The 20,548-nt window shown below is 37.1% G+C and overlaps 2 protein-coding genes across 4 annotated transcripts in view; one reads left to right on the forward strand and one right to left on the reverse strand.

Moving 5' to 3' along the window:
* Positions 1–1,012, forward strand: part of LOC136250748 (uncharacterized) — a 57,024-nt gene extending 56,012 nt beyond the window's left edge. The window contains exon 9 of the mRNA XM_066043021.1: positions 612–1,012. Coding sequence (XP_065899093.1) covers positions 612–829 — 218 coding nt within the window. The 3' untranslated portion in view covers positions 830–1,012. The remainder of the gene's footprint in view (positions 1–611) is intronic.
* A 2,420-nt stretch (positions 1,013–3,432) lies between these two features.
* On the reverse strand, positions 3,433–19,475 carry LOC136250753 (uncharacterized). 3 transcript variants are annotated; one of them, XM_066043029.1, is made up of 11 exons: positions 18,818–19,475; positions 18,672–18,763; positions 17,422–17,648; positions 17,052–17,374; positions 15,680–16,068; positions 13,182–13,334; positions 12,903–13,026; positions 3,968–4,043; positions 3,887–3,912; positions 3,781–3,833; positions 3,433–3,726 (listed from the first exon to the last, which is right to left on the reverse strand). In XM_066043029.1, exons 2-11 carry the CDS (start codon positions 18,711–18,713, stop codon positions 3,499–3,501), a joined length of 1,641 nt encoding a protein of 546 aa, XP_065899101.1. In that variant the 5' UTR covers positions 18,714–18,763; positions 18,818–19,475; the 3' UTR covers positions 3,433–3,498. The 3 variants fall into 3 exon arrangements, with proteins under 3 accessions (XP_065899101.1, XP_065899102.1, XP_065899100.1); XM_066043030.1 differs by lacking the exon at positions 18,672–18,763 and having other exon boundaries at positions 17,422–17,670; positions 18,818–19,473; XM_066043028.1 differs by lacking the exon at positions 18,672–18,763 and having other exon boundaries at positions 18,818–19,471.
* Positions 19,476–20,548: the final 1,073 nt, after the last annotated feature.

Genomic DNA, 20,548 nt, shown 5'->3' on the forward strand with positions numbered 1-20,548 from the left:
AACATATTGGTGTTATTTTTCGTGAATAATCGATCATAACTCTTTTCCGGTTTATCATATCCTAGCCAAAGTTAGTACAGAGATGCGCCTTTATACCCCGCTTCTGTGTGCCAAATTTCAAGGCAATCGGATATAGCGTTCGTGTTTTATAGCAGTTTTTGTAAGTGTGTGAAAAGAGGAAGAAAAATAAGGAAAAAAACGAAGAAACTAAGCCAATTTTTGAAGTTGCATATCTTGGGAACGCTTGAAGCGATTTCGCTCTAATTTGGAATGTGGAGTGCTGAAGGCGGAGGGAGTGTCCACAGCAAAAATCGTCTTGTTTCATCAAGGAAGCACAGAGCTACTAAGGTGCGAAAATTGCATTTTCTTTCTTCCTGTCAATATACTCACGGGTGTTACACGCCAGCTTCTTGGGCCGCACGACACACTACCGTGTGTCTTGATGTCAAAGGCACTGCCTGTATACCGGGTCAATACAGAATTTTTACAATCATAAGATGGCTATACAATAATAAATCTAGAATTAGCTATTCTAAGTGAGAATCTAATAATGAATCCTGAATTAAATTCTTTTCTCTGTAAGTATATATTACCCACATTTTCTCCTGTAGAACTTAAACACCTCATGGTGAGTATTACTGGAGGATTTATAGTGCCAGAAGAAAAGGTTATAGTGAAGTTTGCAACTGACAACATTAATGTTGTTAAAGTCAGTCCACACTTCAGAGAAATCTATTTTCCAGTTGGGGCATTTAAGGAGAATGACTATGGAAAATTCAAGAAAGTTATGGATGCTGTTGTTTATGACATTGGATATATTCATGTGTAGTGTTGTACTTTTGATGTTTGTATTTCAATGTTAAGTATTTTTGTTGGTTTTTACTTATATAGATATAATATATTCGTACATATACTTTCTAGGCTATGAATGCTATGTACTGTTTATTCCTCAAGTGCATGTGTGTGTTTCATATGCTGTGCTTTTTTAATAAATTTAAGACTCTTGTATATACGTGTGTATGTGACCTTGTAAGGAAAGAAAAATAGACATATAGATAACATTTGCTGTAATTATTCATTAGTGAGCATCATTACTTGTTAAAATTAGCAGTAGAAGTTTGTATACATCTAATTTGTGAACAGAGTTGATATTGAAACTAAGTAGTATTGTTCTAATACTAAAATTTTTAGTATGGCATATAAATATCATCAATCCTTATAATATTATAGTTATGCAGCCAAGTAAAGACACAAGCTCTAAACAGTGAATGATGCAACCATTACACATGAGGATTTTATAAGAACAAACATTGTACAAATTTGCTATACCTCTAACTCACTTGTCAGTAATGCTATCCCTTTTAAACTCGTCACATCACTAGTAACTATCAACACAAACAATGAAGCAAATCCATGTGTAGCTGACATCACAGGGACGGTATCATTTTAAACTATCATTATTATATTTCTAATTGCCAAAAACTCGTTTGTATGAGTGTTGTGCAATGTCATAACAAATTAATAGAAGTGTCAATCGTCGCTGCTCTTGCAACTAAATTAGCTGGTATATAAATTGTTCCATTTTGGGGATGTAAAACAAAAGCTATACTTATAAGCATCAATTCTTGAAAATAGAATGGACAGCATGATCATGACCTCTGGTATTACGAGGTAGACGTATGTATTTCAAGTAAGTTATGTATAGGATCTTAAACAACATCGTTAATTAACTTTAATATGTTCCTTCTGTGATGTAGTGTTTCCAGTTCAACATAGTAGTGACTGCCATAAGTTCAAAAAGTCTGACATTACAAATAACATTGCCTGCTCGGCATTGGATAGCTTCAAGCTATTGATACGTCTGGGTGTGCGGAGCCCACAACATACTCTAGGATGGATCTTTTGATTATAAGCATGTATTCTAACCTTTCTCTGGCTATGTAGATTACGTTTAAGGAATTAGTACTAACAACATTTTCACAAATCACATTAAAGTTTTAACAGTATTTGTACCACTTCACGTTTATCTACATGAAAAAATAATTAACCATTTTCTTTCCCACATTTTCACATTGTAGCAATCCTGCTGCAATGCTTTGTAGTCGTTGTCAGTTTCTATTCTCCTATATACAATCGTTACTGCAAGAAGGTATGTGATACAGTCTGGTAATTTGTTTATATAGAACAGCAGGTCACTCCTGTGGTACACCACTAGAGTGACATTCGATTCACTGGATCAGAGGTACTTCCAATTGTAATCACAGATACATGCTTTGCACAGTGTGATTTCCAAACATTCTTACTAACCATCGGCTCAGTATTCCTTAAGATTCACACAATCAACTTCACCATGTATCATTGCCCTATAGTGTTTTTTTAGAGTTGCAATTATGAAAAACCAACTTGTTTTCTATAAAACTCATTAATTCTAATTTAGTACAATTAGCAATATGTCCTGAAATTATTCTGAATGTTTCATGAAGAATATTAGATATACAATATAAGAAATTTGGATTCATTGTCCCTACATAGCTGACTGGAGGCATAGCTTGTAGACATGTTAAAGATTGGCTATTATGTTCATATAAATTAATATGAGTGTTATTGAACAGTGCTCAGTAATCACCTGTTATGCTTTTGAGAAATGTTCATTATTTCCACACTTATGCCACCATCATTGTCCATGCAACAATGTTAGTTAAATGGTGTATTCAGTAGACTTCAAAATTAATAGTCTTTTATTGCAATTGGTTGCCACATTAGAGAGTAGAATTTCTGATTGCTCTATTGAAGTCAATTTTTTTAAATGAAATTGTACTGTTTAAGTGACCTACCACAAGGATCTTTGTGGATTTAAAAAACCAAAAATCAGAGGGCGTGATCTCTTACCAACTTAGTGTTGTAAATGGACATATAGTCATTGTAGGATTTTAAAGACCTTATTATCTCCTAAAGATCAAAGCATTTTATGTATACCATTTTCTAAGCTTTATAGTTGCTTCAAATGAGAGCATAATTCCCAATTCTTACACATCTATATTGAAATTATGCCAGCATAATCACTGCATTCCTATGCCTATGTAGCTATACAAGTGCACACTTAACTCCTACTTTACTGTACACAGAGCCACACTGCTCCACATATATTTGCAGATTCATGCAGTAACTAAGCTTCAAGGAACACATTCCAATCCATATATGCTGGCTATCATATTTGACTTTGGATGCACAAACAAGTACAATTCATACACTTTTCTGCATTACTGCATGGACGCAAAGTGGTTACTTATCCAGCAAGTTAATGAGATATAGAACACACCTTTACCATTATTTATGTTTGTCTATTATGTACTCCTTGTTGTGCCATCCTTTTGCACATCAACACTCATACTTTCTATATGCAATGTGCATGCATGCAAAGTCGTAAACATATCAGAAGTATTATTGACACATTAAAAACACTTGATAGCAATAATTGCTACAATTCACAACAGTATTTTAGTTTTGCAACTTTTTTACAGCTAGCTGCAAGCTACGCTGCATAAATGCTGGACTAATCATTTCTACTAAATTCTCTAGATCCTCTGTATGGTCAGCCATGGGTGCCTGATGTCTACTCACCAGGGCCAGTAATAGTTTGCCAAAACGAAGGTTGCCAGTCATATAACCAGCAACATGTAGTAGTGTTTGAAGTGTGTCCCTCAACAATGACTGATCTAGTTCCACCTGTGTACATCATTGTATGAACGAATTGAGACTAAAATTGCAGCTACTACTAACTTTTGCATCAAGTAAGGTCTGGGCTAATGAAATCACATGGTCATTCCAACAAGCTAAAGTAGTAATATATAAGTGTTGCACAACTACAAAGATTACACGTACGTACCCTGGGATTTCACATCAACAAGAAGTCTGTATAATAAATAAACATATATACATGTAAAGTGCACAGTAATGTTATACACACCTCCACAGTGCAGTTACATGATCTCCTAAGTCTCCTCCTCGGATTATCCCAGAAATAAGATCTGCATGAGCAGAACCTGCAGCAATGAAGTAACTTATACTGTAATTAGTACACATTCATACAGCTACAAACTATTTTATATACTGCACATTTATAAAGGGAATAGTCATGTACTATGGAATATCAAGTCTATTTCCAAAGATGCAACTTCCACAAAAAAAATTAATATACAAAAATTGTATTATTCTCAACATGCATGTGACATGTAGCACAAGTACTAATCACTTCCAGCATTCATTGTTTCCCTTCACTTACAGATAATGTAGGCATTTCAGTTAGATCCAGATCTAACCTGGTTTAAACAGAGCTATGTGCTAACACCTACCTCACAGGTACTATTATGTTATAACAAAAGAGTAAAAGGTAAACGAGTATAATCAAGCTATTTAACAGTAACACAAACAAGCTTTATTCATAATTAAGTGCTCTCACATACAAAACTGGGCGTGGCTACAACTAGACATTTTTCATGCTGTATTAACACTTCACCAATGAGGGATCAGTGAAAAGATATGATATTAGTTTATGCTCTATACTTTTGAAGTGTGTTACCCAAGCATTGAATGATTGAAACATTAACGGACAGTCAAGGCTCTAACAGAGCAGTCAAACTGCTCCCATCTCTGCTTCCTTACTTCTTCAAAACACACTTGTCAGCAACAATTCATTTCAAGGATTTACACTTTCATCATACCATCACTATAATCAATGCATGATCCAAATAATAACCCACAATCCACCCAGATAATTTATCCGACAAGCTATATAAAAAGGTGTGGCTTTAAAAAAGCCTGGGTGAAAAGTTGTGAAATAAAAGGTGGAAGCCGTGAAATGGTTGCAATGATGTGGATGACAATAAGCCTTATCCAAATGACGTCACAAAATATAAATGGCCACTCTATTTGGGGGACTCTAATATTTTCGCTGTATGTTTTCATAGTGGAATCCCTTGCGACCGCCTTGTATAATCGGCTTGAATAAGTTGATCTCATTTCAGTGTCAATCAGGGAATGTAGCTATGCTGCCTTTTGCTAAATCTGTCTGATTATTGCTATTTTTTAAACAGGACCATCCGATCATGGTGTCTAGCAAAGCATCTAGCAAAGCGTCTAGACTCGCAGGAGGACAATCGGAGCCAGGAATTAAGAGTGATTTCGAGTTGTTAAGCGAACACGATATCCCCGGGCATCTTTGGATGGTAAAAACCTAGCGAATTGAATGTTGTACAGCTGAAGAGATGGTTAGCTTGCCGTGGAGCACCAGCGAGTGGGAAGAAACCTCAGTTGATAAAAAGGTTAGCAAGTTAAATTGTTTGCTCATGCTACATTTTTGTGTAGGGTGGAATGCTATATTGAATATGGGTGGGATCAATATCTCACTGATCCTGAATGAGGGATAAACTGCCTGCAGAAGCTGGCATCAGTGCACTTATCTGGCTCAGAGTCTCAAAGACTCCTTCAGCATTTACCATCTCGAGATGGTGTCCAATGGACCAAGCAGTTACACTGTATACCAACTGTCACATTTAGCTCAATATACGATTTTCTTGTCAGTCGTAAAGTTGCAGTTAAGAAAGTGAGGCACGTCGAGAATGTTGTGGATAACCGTGAAGAAAATGGTGAAGATGCTAGTGATGAGTCATGGTATGAATCTGTTGAATATACTTGCACCTTAGATAAAGCATACCGCTTCTTTAAGGATGGTCATGTTCAAGATCTCAGATACCATTCCTGCATGGACAAGCCAATCAGATGTCATTTGTGTGACAGCTACAGTTTTTCCTTCTATGAGAAAGGATCAGGTTTATAATGTTACCATTATAATAAGAGAGTCCAATGCTCGTGTTGTCACTGCTTACTGTACTTGCCCTGCTGGATTGTCTGGGTGCTGCAACTGTACAACGGCAACACTGTATTGCCTTGGAGATCATGTGCCTTGGGTCTAAGAGAAGAGGAAAAGCTGGGCTATACTGAAAGACTACAGAAGTGGAATCAGCCCAAGAAGCGCAATGTTGAGCCACGCCAAACTTTAATGTAAGGCCACACAAGACCATGTATGGCAAGGAGAAGCGTTCAAAACTCCAGCATGTAAATAACTGGGATTGTCGGCTGAGCACAAGAAGGATAATTGATCCTAACAAGGTAAGAATGCTACGAGAAAGCTTGTATATTATAGAAAAAAAAGATTAATGCTGCAGACTTTTTTTATCTGTACTGCTACTGTTGACAGAGACAGGAAGCAGGCACTTGAGAAAAAGAGTATGCTGACCAGTTATGGTATATCACGCTTTGTACAAATTTTGGATGAAGAGCTTACCCCATTAGAGAACCAAAAGGAAGAGATGAGGAAAGAGAGAATTGCATGAGCAGAGATGCAGAAGGAACAATTAATGCAGCATTTAGCTGCTTTGCAATCATCTGCTGTGCATGATCATGATTACACTTGCAAGGCTGATGATCCCTTACCAAAGCAAATTGTCGATGAATCGAATGTCCAGCAGAAGTTGATAGATGACCTTTACACTCATCATGTATACGTCAATGCTACTAGAATACATGAGCTGGAAGCATCAACATGAGGGCAGCATGAATCTGAGAAGTGGCACAGTGAACGCAAACTACGCATAACTGCCTCTGTAATAAGTTTGTTGTAATCGACTGACCACAAGTTGTGTAGCATTTGTCAAACGAAAATTATCTTGTAAGTCTAACACTAACAATATGTTATGGAAGGAAGCACGAAAAGGCAACTATTGTCAGTTATGTAAAACACCAAAACATGAATGGGAAAGTTGTAAACGTAGAATCATGTGGGCTATTGGTTGATCACTAGATGCCTTAGCTAGCAGCAAGCCCAGATGCTATTGTATCTGATTTCAGTGAGCAAATACACAAGAGAGGGTGCTTAGAAGTTAAATGTCCTTATGTGTGTGAAACACAATCCATTGAGGATGCATGTAAGACAGTGAAAGAATTTTGCTTGAGAAACATAGAAGGACGAATTCAGCTGTCAAAGTCGCATTTGTGTTTTTATTAAGTTCAAACACAAATGCATGTTATTAACCTTCAATGGTGTGATTTTGTTGTTTGGTTTCTCATGGAAGAACCGTTTGTTCAGAGAATCAATTACGATTCAACCTTTATAAGTGACAATCTCTTGAAAGCTCATGCTTTTTATTTCAAAAAGTTTTTGCCGTCAGTTGCACCTCACCTGATAGTATCTCCTACTGAATACAGCTTGGACTTGACAAAATCTATGCAATACTCTCTGATGGGTTGTAGAGAAAGGAATGGAACTTCTAAGGAGCCTGACTGCCTCAAACTAGTGCATGGCCACTTGGACCCTAGGACCAATGCTGACGAGCAAAAAGGCAATTAATTTTGGAGAAGCAAGACTACAAGAGTAGTAGTGGAGAGGAACCAAAATATTCATCAACAGAGAAATTAGACCCTAAAGCAAACCAGCAAGAAGTGATGGTAGAGAAGCCACTTTACAGCAGCACCAAGAAGGGACAGGTGTTACGTGACAGGATTCGGTGTGGCACGAAGGATACACACGAACATCCACAGTAGCCAAACTCAGCGGTTTACTCTTATTACAGCCCCCTCCACGCCGCATATGCACCATACCATAACACTCCCCCCCTACAGGAAACAAGCTCAAAATATTACAGCTGAAATGAGAAATGATCCAGCAGTAAAAAGTAAGGAAACAAGATTAGATCATCAAATTAGCCAAAAGTAAGGATTAAAGTGTGTCTCATTTTAGCAAGTAGTCGTCTAATCTTGTTTCCTTACTTTTTACTGCTGGATCATTTCTCATTTCAGCTGTAACATTTTGAGCTTGTTTCCTTACTTTTTGTAGCATGTATATTATATCAACCCCTACTTCCTTTTGAAATTTGTAATTTTTAAATAGCTAGTTATTATAAATTATCATGATTTGCGATATTACAATTACATATGCATATCATGTAATCAGCATAATACAATTTTGTAGTTAACATACCAACGGAGGGCTAAAGTTACATAGCATGGCACAAGTTCATTGGTATAGATGGTAGCTGGAATGACTGGGTGGAAAATACGACATTCTTTGATACGGATTATCGCTCTCTCGACATGAATTCTTAATTTTGCAACTTTCTTAGTACGTAACATATCATCAGTAGAAAACTGACTGCCTGACTTCGAATGTTCAACCTCACCCCAAGTGGTGCAAGCAAATCCTGGATACCAAAGCCTTTGTCAGCCATGATTTCATCGTCAACTTCAAGCTTCACTGAATTCAACCAATTTTTTTTGTCCGATATGGATCCTTCATATGTAGGAGATATAAAAACAATTGCTCCACTTGGCATTATGCCTATTAGAACCTTTACAGTATTTCTGTTCTTGTAGGCTGAAAAAGTAGTGGACTGTGAGACCAATGAAGAAGGACGCTCAATCCCTATTTCAGTAGCATCAATTATTAGTCTAGTATTAGGATACTGCTCCTTGGATGCTTCGGGCATATACTTTTTAACTATAGGCCATGGAGGATACCGCTCCAAGCTTTTCAAACTGTGGTATAACAGGTTAATCCATGTTGCTGTGATTCTAGAACTGGCGACTGAGATATACTAAATCTGTTGGATAAATCTCAGTCCTTGACGTAGCCTAACCAGTGTCAGAAAAAACTGCTCAAGCAAAGGAAGTTTGCAGCTTCTGCCACTCTTTATTTCTGCGTATGTCTCCTTTGATTGCCTTCCACTCCACTGTCTCATAACCATTGCATCTGATTCTAAAATGTTTTTGTAAAAGTAGAACAGAGTGTCATAGTCTGGAAAACCAGTGTAAAATTTCACCTCGTCATCATGATGTTTATATTTGCCAGTCGAAACAATGACTTTTCATATTTAGCTTGCAGCTCAGTCACTTGCAATGATAATACAACAGCTTTAGCTCGTAAAGATTCCATTGAATCACAACCAGGACACTCAATATCTTCGACAGTTTGTTCACTTATATTAAAATCATCTGTTGAAACTGAACACTGTTGAGCAACCTGCTCATTGACTTCTACTTCTGTCCTTGCTTTATGAGAAGTTTGAGTTGTGCGCTGCGATGACTTGGTATTGCTCCATGAAAACACTGATGGAACTGCTGTTTTCTTCAGTACACGCCTAGCAGCATGTACATCTGTACCACCACAGGAAAAATCTTCTGGGGTGAAGTGATCAGAGCATGCCTTTGTGTTACTATTGATTTCAAAATCTGGACCAGGATATCTCCTAATCTCTGCAAACCATTTCATAGCTCTCTCCTTATCTGTAGTAAAGTTAGGAAAAGAATGAAACGAAACCCGTCCATATCCTAAACTCTTTCTCTCTGCTTGGGCCCCTGACGCACTATGACACAGTGAAACACAGCAATACTGGCCCTTCCAATATGTACCATGGCATCTTCTTCTTCTGTAAACTTCCTCAGCAACCACCACTTTCGTATCACAGTCTGGCTCCGCTTTTCTTTCTCCCTCGAGTTCAGATGATTCGTTCTCGGATTTGCTAGATGCCACGATCGGATGGTCTTGTTTAAAAAACAGCAATAATCAGACAGATTTAGCAAAAGGTAGCATAGCTATGTTCCCTGATGAACGCTGAAATGTACTGATGATTTACCTTAGAGATTAACTTATTCAAGTCGATTATGCAAGGCAGTCACAAAGGATTCCACTATCATAACATACAGTGAAAATATTAGAGTCTCCCAAATAGGGCGGCCATTTATATTTCGTGACATCATTTCGAATAAGGCTTATAAATTTTAATCATGGCCTTTGTACATTAATAAAATTTGTTAACATCAACATCATTGAAATGGCTTCCACCTTTGATTTCACAACTTTTTCATCAGGCTTTTGAAGGCTGCACCATTTTTATACAGCTTGGCTGTTTTTGCGTGGAGTTGATTTCTTTTTGTATTTTACATATATTTGTATCATGGGGCATGGGCAGATCAAAGGATTCTCTGCCATACCACTAGTTGGTAATTAGATCATGAATGGCTGGCAGTTTAGAACATGGACAAAGAGGTGTCAATAGCAGTCTATTAACACCTTAACAAACAAATGAAAGCTAGGTAAGCAAATGTATTTGGCTTCTTATGTAGTGTTTTAGGTGGATATGGTATTCCATCTCCTCTTCTAGCTTCAGATATGAAAAGCTTAAAGCACTCACACAGAATAACACAGCGCTTGTTTTGCTGTTGGATCCATTCATTGAATACCTAGACTACCGTGACAAAGTATTCTTGGTGGTATTTTTGGGAATGAAAATTTAGCCCCCTTTTCAGTAACAGTATTGTTATAGCTAGACGAAGATGGTATTACTTTCGATACTGACAGCCTTTTCTCCTTGGGTTCTGGTGAAGAACAAGCATTTTCTAAAATTCCATAGCAGTTGTAGTCCCTTTTCTTCGGTTCTGATGAACAAAGATATGCTGAAGTTCCACAGTGGTTGTAGTCAGACATTCCAAGGCACAATCGAGAATTACTAAGTTGTCTTTTGTCTTCAGCCATCTATTCAACCTTACTGGACTTAAAATAGTTGTGTGGCTTCAGTGAAATGTGCTAATTTCAGTTTCTTTGATGGTACAAGCCAGTTATATCACGTTTAATTGTATTACAGGGGGGGGGGAACATGAATTGTGTAAGAAGTGATCATATGTATATCATAGTTATTAACACTCGTCCTCCTGCTTCGCTTCGCCTCTCAGACTCATATAATAACTATGATATCATACTACAACTAGAACATATACCCAAAGCCAACCCCAACCATAAACTGATTTATTTTTACACAAATCATCAATCTTCTTATTTACAGATGCAATGAAGATGATATAAGACAAAATAGTGCTTACCGATCTGATACCAAAGCCAACTGATACTGACATAATTTTGTGCTTGCTTGTTCATTAATATGTAGTGCCTGCATTTATTCGCAATAACAAAGTAAATTCCTTCCAAGTTAGGTATACCATTTTGTCTATTAAGTGACTATTCTATTAGAGTATCTCAATTTTTCATGCTCAATTTTTACAAAGTACCTTTTATGCTAGAATACAATTTCCAGCCTGTTGTCACAAGTTTTATTAGCATAGCACTTATTACGATGATTATGATGATGATGATGATTGGTGCGAGTAGTAGTGTACTACACCACCGATCTGTACCAAAATGGCTATAGTATTGGCTTTGATTCAATGGAATACTAGAGAAATTGTAATAGCATTGTATTGCAGGGTTTACTTGATTACTTTTGTAATTCTCTAATAGAGCACACATTTTTGAGGATCTCACACATAGAAATGTTCTAGAACAATCTAGATTTTCCATTGGTAGATCTACGAAATTATGAACTTTTACTATTGAGTAGATTTTAGCTAAAATTTTCATTTATAAAGTATAAATTAAGTGAGATGATCAGCTGTGATAGCAGCGGGTTGGTGTTAAACGATTTGGATGTTTGGTATGGAGGTCCCTGGTTCGGATGCTGGTAAGTTCTTTTTCCATGCCACCCCATGGTGACTGTTCTATTAGAGTGTTTCGATCCCAGTTGTTTGGTTTTTGCCTTGTAACTCTATAGCTGTCAATGCAATTTCTTTTAACCAGAAAAGGTTTGAGCTATGATGGTTACCCTATAAGCATACTGATTTTAAGTTATTCCATAGGCGGTTTACTTTGTAGGTGTAACAACAAGTCGGCCTTTTATAACATCCATAGCTCTATGACTACTATCGTAAAGCGGGTTATTTTCAAAACAGAAAATTTTGCACAAGAAGCAAAATCTGAATTTCGAAGGATTTTAATTTCAAAGAGTGCATATTTCGAAGTCCGGATGGATTTCAAATAAAAGGAAATTCGTGTCACAAAATATGAAGATGCGTGAATGTTTGCCAAAAACTGACTTACTGATGGAATAATCCCCATCCCTGTGCACTGGAGAGAAGACTGAGGGAGTCTCGAGTGGAGTAAATTCGCTGGCTCGATTGCGCTCGATTAGATAGCTAGCTATCTACGGCCCGGCATAGATTCTGGCATCAATTCCCATTCTGGATCACCTGTTTTCTGGTTATTGGCACAGTAATGATACAGTTTACCCATATCATCAGTAATACTGAGCTAAAACTCAAGGAATACACAAACAAATTGCCAAAAGTTGGATCGTGGCTTTAACTTGTGGGAATTTATTTTCAAAGAACAACTGGACGTGGGAATTTATTTTCGAACAGAAGGGCCTCTTCGATATATCCGAAAATAAAAACCTTTCAAAAATTACCAGCTATACGGTAATCAGATTTGCACCAAACTCGGTATGTGATAGTGCCACAATACGTTGTTAAAGTGTACCAAAGCTCAAGAAATTCGAGCTATGTATTTGCATTTTATAATGGAGAATAATCCAAGTCCCCCCTCCCCCCTAAATGAAGAAATTAAGACGATTTTTGAAGGCTTATTTATATTTCACGATTGCATTGGTCTTGCTCAAATTTGCTATGTGGGGTGCTGAAGGTAGAGGGCATTTGCAGTATAAAAATGATTAAGGGAGCATGGAACTACTATGGGTGAAAATCGCGTTTTGTTTCTTCCTGTAAATACACTCATGGTGTGGCATGCTGGTTATCTTGGCCGCATGACACACTACCGTGTGTCTTGATCTGGGCCTGACCTGTTTGACCCATGACCTGGGCAGTTGACCCAACCTGGTTTCAACCCTGACTTGTGTGGCTATGCAAAACTAAGAGATGCTAGCTTGTGTATGCCACTACTACAACTTATACCATGGCCATACAATTATGTGCACAGAACTTTAATACTACTGTCTTTTACCTACCAAACTGGTTTTGTTGAAGAGTTGAAGCAATCAAAGATCTGATGCAAATTGTTGGCTGTTTCTTAAAAGCACAACTATAAGCAGCTACAGCATTCCTCGAAGCTGGTTGGTGCATTTCTAATAGCTGAAAAAACACACAGTACACACAAAGCATACACTGTGATACAACCAAATGCAAACTACAGTGCGATGTGTCGAAAGTGGTCACCTTCAGGCCAGGAGAGGTAGCAGTATAACTCAATATTCATAATTCTACATTACTAGAATGTATTGACTCACATAAGGTAGTACAGTCATAGCACAAAGATTCTCTCCCATACGGCCACCAATGGTAACTGGCATTGCTGAAATGAAGTGGAGCATATTGATAATGCTGTCTTCAGTTAATAGACTTTTCTTGTCAACAAGAATAATCTGCAAACTCTGTATCATCTGCACAACAAACAGAACAGAAACACTACTGTATACTATAAAGTGTATCAGAGGGGTATGAATTGATAAGCAAATATGTACAAGTAAAAGCATACACATATATGACCTAGTCTGGGAAAACCATTCTTATTACCTATTTAAAAGTATCCAGTTTTAAGTATTCAGTGTGTTGTAGCTTGTCAATGGTTGGAGCAAATTTTTATGTTTTACACCAATCCCTTACCTTTAAGAGTGTCCACCGTAAAAGTAGCCAACACTTAAGTTTCCCACCTTTTAGATAGTTTTTAAATCTATGTTGACTGTACCAGGTAAGCTCCAAAAGGGGTGCGTGGCAGAGGCCCGGAGAAGGGTAAGATGCTGTTTAAAAAATTAAAGAAGAAGGCGTAGGGATGAATTACTGTAGGCCATGTTATGGGCCATTCAGGTCTCAAAACTGGCTAAAATCAAAGGACATTTACAGCACAGGTCTTTATTCAACACCAGGGAGCTGTACAGCCACCCATAGGCTGGCCAGAGTTCCAATATGGTGCCAGACTGCTCGTAAGCATTGCCACTGTGCTTGGGAAAAGCAGACCACTGAAATCTAGCTGATTTTGATTCTGAAATTTGTAATAGAGCTTTGCGTTCTTAGTAAAATATAAATAAATCAAATCTGCTATCATGGGCAATAAGACCAGCTTTTCCAGACCCAGTTGCATAACTTTTACTTCAATGATGTGGTTGCATTTACTGTAAGATACTCTATCAGAGAGTTAGAGAGCACAAACTGGAAACAAAATGTTCTAACTGTCTATTCAGTAGTATTATAACATGTCGTTACAATATGGCGTATGTAATAAGTTGCTAAAATAAAACAGTTTTTCTTGGAATTAAAGAAATCCTGCAGATAGTGTATGTTCTATTAAATAAATGTATGTTCTATTAGAGTATTTAATGTATATAAATCAGTAGGCTTCAGCTATTCAAACAAATTCACTCATTTGAACACTTTTGTCTAACTTTAGGAAAGGAACAAAGGTGTTCAGGTGACACTGCATATTTTTGCAAGAACAAAGAAATGAAAAATAAATCAGCTAAATAATAAGTTAAAATTATGCTAAACCATGTTTCAGATAATATACATACATGCTCATACAAAAGCCACATTTGAATAAGGCCACAGTCTCAATTATAAGCCGGGGGGTTCCAGCACATTGTGAAAATAAACGCTTGGTATCAAATAGAGGCCTGGACTATTTTACTGTTAGTGGCTTGTGTTATCAACATTAAGTATAGAGCCATCTGAGGAGTGAAGGTGCTACGAGTAATCACATGAGTGGTCGGTGCAAGTCTATATGCATGCAGATATGCATTATGCAACTGTGTCCAATTGTTTTAGGCCTTCACTACACTTGTAATAACACACAAATATTCTCTATGCTTATGGTGTCACTCAAATGCAATGTCGTCTCGCATGAGTGCAAGCATTGTTAAGTAAAGGGCACAGCACCTGTTTCACTCGTGAGTATTTATCCAGTTTCATTTGGGATGAATACTCGCAAGTAAAATGGGTTCCACGTCCTTTAATTAGTGAGCTTTTTAATCACTTGCAATTGTGTAAGATGACATTGAATTTGAGCAGTACCATAGCTTACATAAATAATGGCATAAGATCAATTAGAATTTGATCAAATTCCAGGTGTCACTTGCGCCTATCCACACCCTGGTCTTGAATAAAGGGCCTATTCATTTACAGGCCAGCAGGGCTGGGAGATTATATCGACTATGGGATTAATCATGATTGTGTCTGAACATCGTGATGTTGATATGTATTATATGAACATCGTGATGTTGTGACATCACATATAAATAAATTCAAAATGGTGACACATACTATTGTAGAAGAGCTTGATCTGGAAAATAAGCCTTCTGAGACAGTTCATTGTATGAATAAATCTTACTACTGAAAAAGCTTACCTGTTACAAACCATTGAATTTCTAAGGACACTATACTGTTTGTATTGAACTATAACTGGTCTGATCAGCTGTACACAATTTCACCTTGTTTTGTAATTTATACAAAGTTGCATATATGATAGTTTGATGCATGTAAAGATATAATATCATGATTGTTATCATAATCATGATATGTTGCATTCTACAATCGTGAAGGTAGCAAAATTTCATAATCGCTCAGCCCTACAGGCCAGGTGAAAAATGCTGGGAAAGAGGGAAAGAAATAAAAGCCCAGGTTTTCTTATGAGGAAAAAGGGTACATTGTTGATCCAAGAAATGAATAGTTTAAAAGGACAAGAACATGTCTAAAGAAACCAGCATCACAAATATATGCCAAAAACACAGTATACCTGATCAGCACTGATAGAATTAAACTCCTCCCACAACTGCTCAACTTCTTTGCCATCCAGAGTTGTAGACTGATTACAAAACTCCATTACTTTGGTAACCAATGACAGGCAATCTGTCAATGACTTTGATTTTGTTGTTGTGGTTTGTTCCTTGTCAACATTATCATCGTTCATCAACAAGCTAGTACCAGGCACTTCTTCATCATCAGCAGTAATATATTCCTCATGTTCATCTATTAGAACAGGTAATGAGATAATGTGATCCTCACACTGGTCAGTTTTGGCCCTTTTCCCTGGTGGATTATGTGATGTATCTGAATGATCATGTGACCTCTTGATGGGTACTGTATCATCTTTCTCCACAGCAGAACACCAACTCAATAATGATCCTATAACAAGTGTGGTGCTACATAATAATATTATTTATGTTGAGTGCATGCATGTACAAAAGTCAATGGTGTATAACACTGATATTGTTGAAACAACAACTATATATGCAAATTCTAAATAATGCTTGATGTGATACAATGTGTACAAATTTTACCTTGCTCAAGACCACGAATGGTATTTATTTAATACAGGTAAATGGATACTCCTTGTAAATTAACCAACGGGTTTTGCAGCAGAGCTTTCCATGGGGTTGTATTAGCCAAGGATATTCACTTAGTAATTACAGTATATACCACAATGCTCCCTATGGAGTAAGGAACTCAATCTAGTCATTTTTGTTTACATAGTGGTAACCCCAAGATTAGTATTAAACAATAAAACAATAAAATCAGTTTAAAACACAATCCTATCTCTACCAAACTAACGGAGAGTATACAATACTGCTTATACTACTGTTCTATTGTGTTTACTCATGAAGCGATTCCAGTTTCTTCGAGTTTTCCATCGTCACTCTCAACGTGCATGCATGTGTAAAGAAAATACATGGGAACCTGAGAAAGTGTCCCCAGTGTTTCAGATTATTTCCTCTCATTCCCTCTTACTGATAGATGCAATAACAACTTGAACAACTAACAAAGACAAATAAGACATTTTCTGTGATTATGTAATTCTTACATAATAATCCACAAGGGACCTGTTTACTTCAGTAACAGGGATCCTGCGGGTGTGAGGACTTCAGGATAAGCGCAAAACATTACACATTATTAAACACACAAAATTGTAGCAAAATTGAAATTGTATTCAGCATATAAGTTATCAGATCAACCCACCATATGGTAGTTGTGACAATGGCCAGAAGGGTTAATAAATATTTCTTTTGATTCAAGAAGCCAAGATCCATACTACACTGTGGTTATGGGATGAACACAGTTTTAAAACACATGTATATACATTTTCTACAGTATGGTAGCATTGTACACACCTGCCATTCCATCTGTTGTCTTGTTAAGCTCACCTAACCATTCCCTCTTGATCAGTTCAATAGTATTATCAGACAAATGAACAACAGTGGTCAATTTCTGTGTGTGATTCATTACTCCTGGTAAAGGTGACATTGGTGCTACCAACTCCTCTAGTCTACCTAACAAGTTGTCCTCCCAACTGTGCTGACTTGTGATCACTTCACTTTTAACAGTCTTAACAAACCTCTCCAGTTCTCTGTGACCAATAATGATATGCTGGCGCAGCAAAAGAGTCAATAAATTAACTCTAACATTATAAGGCAAATCAGCATAGTTCGTTCTTCTACAAAATAATGACTGTGAATAATTTATATAATATCCCACACTCACTCAATCACATCATGATCATGAGTAACTACAACTTTACGTGATGCAAGTTTTCTTAAGAAACATGGCCAATGAAAGCAGTCTTTTCCATTGTCATCTTTAGTTGTTCTCTGTAATGATTTTTCTGTGAGTTCAACACCTCTCTGTACTGATAAAGTAGCCAGCAAATTTGCCCAGCTGGGACTGAAATCCTTTGACAATTCTTTTTCCATACCATGGCAACTCATATACTGTAAATGTGCACAATGTTAGCTATGCATTGTTAAAACAAAATGTGCATTATAACACCATACAATGTATACAAATATGGTAAAAATTATTCAACACAATAGGCACTAGAACACAAATGGATTGGAAATACAACACAATCTTTAGTTTTGACAGTCCTACAAAAACAAGTAACAGTGTTATAGAGAACTTTACAAACGTTAAACCATCACTATGCATTAAATTAACGGCAGTGGTTACTGAAACGAGTCGGTTTAATAAGCCGGACTCGCTATTGAACCGACAGTAAAACTTAGACAAAAACGGGTCACTAAATGAAAAAAAACCCTACAAAACTCAGCCAGGGCTCGAACCCTGGACTACTGTAACTGTAAGCAGCGTGCTAACCACTATACTACCACTGCTAGCTACCCCCTAGCTACCCCCTACCCCTACTTTTCTACATTATAAATGTTACTCACGTAGTAGTCTACTATATATAGTAAGGTGAAGAAGAAACCAAAGCTGAACCCGACCCTAACCCTCCTTTTCGTGTCCCCTAAAGTTGAATGCTCAGGGGAAACTACTAGATACGAAAATAAAAACCTTTCAGTTCAGTAACCACTTCCTTAATTATAAACCTACGCCACTCCAAATAAATTCTGTTTCCCATCCACCACCCACATCTAGCTACTGTCAGCTCTAAATATTCCATTATTCCGTATTCTTTCCATTATTTTCCGGTTATACTGACAGACTCAGTAAAAGGCCATTTTGAAACAGTGTCAACAGTGCTATCAAGTCCGCACAAACTTCACGTTTGTGCTATTATTGCAACTTAGAAACAAGCTTAAGCATGCTTTTATGCCAGGCAAATAATGGCTTGAAAAGCTGCCAATCTTATAAAGAAATGAATCGCCCGCCCGCATGCAAATATCCTTGAGTCCAGGACGGGAACGAAACACTTACAGAAGCATGCAGTGACTATTCGCCACATATATAACAGTATAATTATAGAGTAACACTGTGCAAAATTCAAGTCATACTTGAAAGTCCACAGCGAGGTCCACCACAAAGCTACAACACATCACATCTTTAATACACAACCTAGTGCTCGAATCGGTGGCTCGAATGAGGTCTAATATGAGCCCAGCGATTCACTACACAACAGTTATCTCGAAATTTAGCTCACTTTTATTGAGGTGTGCACTGTAGTCTGCGAGGCATAGTATAGTTCATTTGTGCACGCTAATCTTAATAATGCACACCTACTTAAATAATGCGCACCATAATTAGGACCATTACTGAAGAAAATCAAAGAGCAAGTTACACAGTGAAAGATGACCTGGCAGTATTTTATTGATATATGAGTTTGAGGATACGTACATATGTACATGTATAGCTAGCTAGCCAGGAGCAAGTTACTCCGAGTCCTGGCTAGCTAGCTGTACATGCAACCAAGAATCTTGCAAGACTGACTTTCAAACAACTTGTGCAAGAGCCTTGCAAGTCTTACACATCATTTCTCTCTGGGATAGCATATCTAGTGTACATGCAGTGTGTGTTCACGTAAAGGCTACTATCCGCTAGCTGTATGTGTGTAGCTACACACACTAGACATGAGGCAAGTAGCTAATCAGATCCGAAATGCTGGTGCTTACAAAACAGCTAGGATTAAGTCTATTATGTTCCAAAATCTTCCAATTATTCTTTCTGGAAGTTCTTTTTTTATTCCGGCACCTATTATTCTCAAAAATTATTAGGCTCCATCTACCTATTATTCCCAAAATTACTCGGATTCCTGAAATTAGTGCCAGATATGAGTTCCAGGAATAATTGATACAAAATTATAAGTTTTCCTTGTAGCCTGATGTAAAAATCTTTTGAATAAGTGTATATTATTTATGAATTCATATAACTGACTGTTATAATAGAATTATGGGCTCAAAGTTGACTGCTCTATTAGAGTAAGTGACTGCTCTACTAGAGTATTTCGATCTTTTCAACCGTTTTTATGCTTGCACTGTTTCAGTGGTGTATTCAAAAGATTTTTACATCAGGCTACAAGGAAAACCGCCTATAATTTTGTACCAATTATTTCTGGAAGTCATCCGATTATTCTGATTCCGGAATATTCCCTAATTCTTCCAACCACCTATTATTCCCGAAATTATGCCGGTATAATAGACGCATATAATTAAAACAGCCACTCATGTATTTATGTACATGAAGGCCCAAGAACAAATGACTAGGTGAAGGCCCAAGCACAAATGGCTAGGTGCTAGTTTAGGTACAAAAGAAGTATCGATTTTACTTTATGAGTTTGCAAGCAATCTACCTTATAGCTATACACCTGTTAGAACCTGCTGACTATAGCTAGCCCATCTTGTAATGCAATCAGTCTTGAGAATATCACCAGGAAAATGTAAATTGAAGCTTGAAAGCACCCTCAAGTGCTTTGCACTGGTAGTTTTAGACTCTTTCTTCAACTCAGCAATTATTAGCAAATTGCCAAATGTATACCTATTTGAAAAGTTGACTCACCATGAAAATCATAAACATGTGTGAAGGCTCGTTTTTTGCCTACCAAACAACCCATTTGATAGATCAGTAGGTCGGAGTTTAAAAAAAATTATACTGCACTGTCTGCGACATGTCAAATGGCTTGTTGTTACATTTCACTTAGCTATAGATAACTATTTTAATGGGTATAAACACAGCTACTAAGAGTAGTTACGTATGAAGCTCAATAAGATATACATATAGCTGACACTATATACACGTGCTATATAGGGATAGAGGAACAATGGTTTTAAGGGATCTATGCCAACAGATACATTACTTTTCAGAATTTTACCCACTGATCGTTCTATTAGAGTGTATCGATCATTTTTGCAACAATTGCAAATTAATTTCAAGGTGT

This window comes from Dysidea avara, chromosome 3 (assembly GCF_963678975.1).
Source record: "Dysidea avara chromosome 3, odDysAvar1.4, whole genome shotgun sequence".
Lineage (NCBI taxonomy): Eukaryota > Metazoa > Porifera > Demospongiae > Dictyoceratida > Dysideidae > Dysidea > Dysidea avara.